Source organism: Geospiza fortis, unplaced genomic scaffold (genome assembly GCF_000277835.1).
Source record: "Geospiza fortis unplaced genomic scaffold, GeoFor_1.0 scaffold298, whole genome shotgun sequence".
NCBI lineage: Eukaryota > Metazoa > Chordata > Aves > Passeriformes > Thraupidae > Geospiza > Geospiza fortis.
The window spans coordinates 568598-570483 of record NW_005054506.1 but is presented as its reverse complement, the minus strand read 5'-3'; the positions used below and the strand labels follow the sequence as shown (position 1 = coordinate 570483).

The following is a 1886-nucleotide window of genomic DNA, read 5'->3' as shown; positions in this document are numbered from 1 at the left end:
TTCCTGTCCCTGTCCCTGCCCCTGTCCTGTCCCTGCCCCTGTCCTGTCCCTGACCCGCGTGTCCCCGCAGTTGACCACGTGTGCCCGGACGCAGGGAGCAGCCTCCTGGCCGCCTACGAGCAGTGGCGCGAGCGCGCCGACAGCCAGGCCTGCTGCGACTACGGCCTGAGCATGGACATCCCGCGCTGGCACGAGAGCCTCCGGGAGGAGCTGGAGGCCCTGGTCAAGGACAAGGGTAAGGGCAGAGGGACCCCGTGGGTTTAGGGTCACTGCGGGGTCCCGGGGTGGCCGTGGCAGCCCTGCTGTCCCCAGGCACCCGGCGCTGCAGGGACACACGCAGGCGGGCGCGCTCCTGCCCATGGAGCTGGCACCTCCCTGTCCTTGGCCCTCCAGGAGAGAGCTGTGGATGGGGACACGGGCACCAGGTTCCTGCCATGACATCTGGGTCTGTGCCCTCACCTTTGGGCAGCCTGGTCATGGAAAGGGATTTTGGAAGCTGAAGGAGTAGGGCTGGACACCCTGACATGGGCTGTCTGATGTACAGAAAAAAACAGGTAAAGAAAAACCTCCAAGACAGGGTGTAGAGAAGGGAACTCAGCTTTAAGCATTCCACAGTGGTTCCGTTGTGCCTGTAGCTCCTGTGCATCCCGAGGTGTCCGTGGCACATGGCTCACTGGAAGGCAGGAAAGTAGACCACACGGCAGGGAGTCGTGCATTCATTAATACCTATTGCCGTGTTTGGAACTACACTTTCCTTCAGATATGCTAATGCAGAGCTAAATGTCTTCGGTGTAATTTGTAGTCTTGCAAGCAAGGGTTTAATTGGCCAATTACCATAGAAATTCACAGTGAATTTCCTATTAAAATGCAGAGTGGCTGAAGTAATGGAGCTGTTCCTTGGAACACATATGAAATACAGCTGTAATTTGATCATGGTTTGGTATTGCTTATTGCCTCTATCCATACAAAATACAGCAGCAATTCATAGAACCATGGAATGGTTTGCATTGGAAAGGACCTGATCCCATTCCCTACCATGGCAGGGACACCTCCCACTGCCCCAGGTGCTCCCAGCCCCAGTGTCCAGCCTGGCCTTGGGCACTGCCAGGGATCCAGGGGCAGCCCCAGCTGCTCTGGGCACCTGTGCCAGGGCTGCCCACCCTGCCAGGGAACAATTCCCAGTTCCCAATCTCCCATCCATCCCTGCCCTCTGGCACTGGGAGCCATTCCCTGTGTGCTGTCTCTCCATGCCTTGTCCCAAATTTGAGAATAAGCTATAAATGGAGGAAACCCAGCCTGGGAGTGAGGCAGCTGAGTGTGCATTTGGAGAGTCAGAGAGGGTGTCTAACCCCAAACACGGACCACAAGGGGTTACATTTTTTTGGTTCAAGTGCACCATAAAGTAGGGGTTAATTGTCTTTCACAACTCCTGAGCTTTGGGGTCAGTGGGGACATTTCGCACATCAGCCCTTGGCTTTGCTTTGCTTCCAGTGTAACCCTCTCCAGCACAACTCCCTGGTCCAACCACCCCTGCCCAGCCCACACCAGGGCAGTGACAAAGGGACAAAGCCACACATGTCATTTTCTTTTCTCAAGGTGTGAACTCCTTCCTGGTGTTCATGGCTTACAAGGACAAGCTGCAGTGCACCGATGGCCAGGTAGGACACTGGAGCGCAGGGGAAGCCAGGGCCTTGCTCTGAGCCAGGTGGGAGGTGGCAGGGCTGAGCTGGCCCCGCTGTGTCTCGGCAGATGTACGAGATCTTCTGCACCGTCCGGGACCTGGGGGCCATCGCCCAGGTGCACGCGGAGAACGGGGACATCATCGAGGAGGTACCGCTGGGACCCGGGGCTGAGCAGGGCCCTGGGGGGGAGAACCCCTGCCCCTG

At 57.5% G+C, this 1886-nt stretch overlaps 1 protein-coding gene across 1 annotated transcript in view; it reads left to right on the top strand.

Moving 5' to 3' along the window:
* Positions 1–1886, top strand: part of DPYSL4 (dihydropyrimidinase like 4) — an 11679-nt gene that overhangs the window by 1718 nt on the left and 8075 nt on the right. The window contains exons 3-5 of the mRNA XM_005428813.2: positions 71–235; positions 1597–1658; positions 1750–1830. Of these exons, the coding sequence (XP_005428870.1) occupies positions 71–235; positions 1597–1658; positions 1750–1830 (308 nt within the window). The remainder of the gene's footprint in view (positions 1–70; positions 236–1596; positions 1659–1749; positions 1831–1886) is intronic.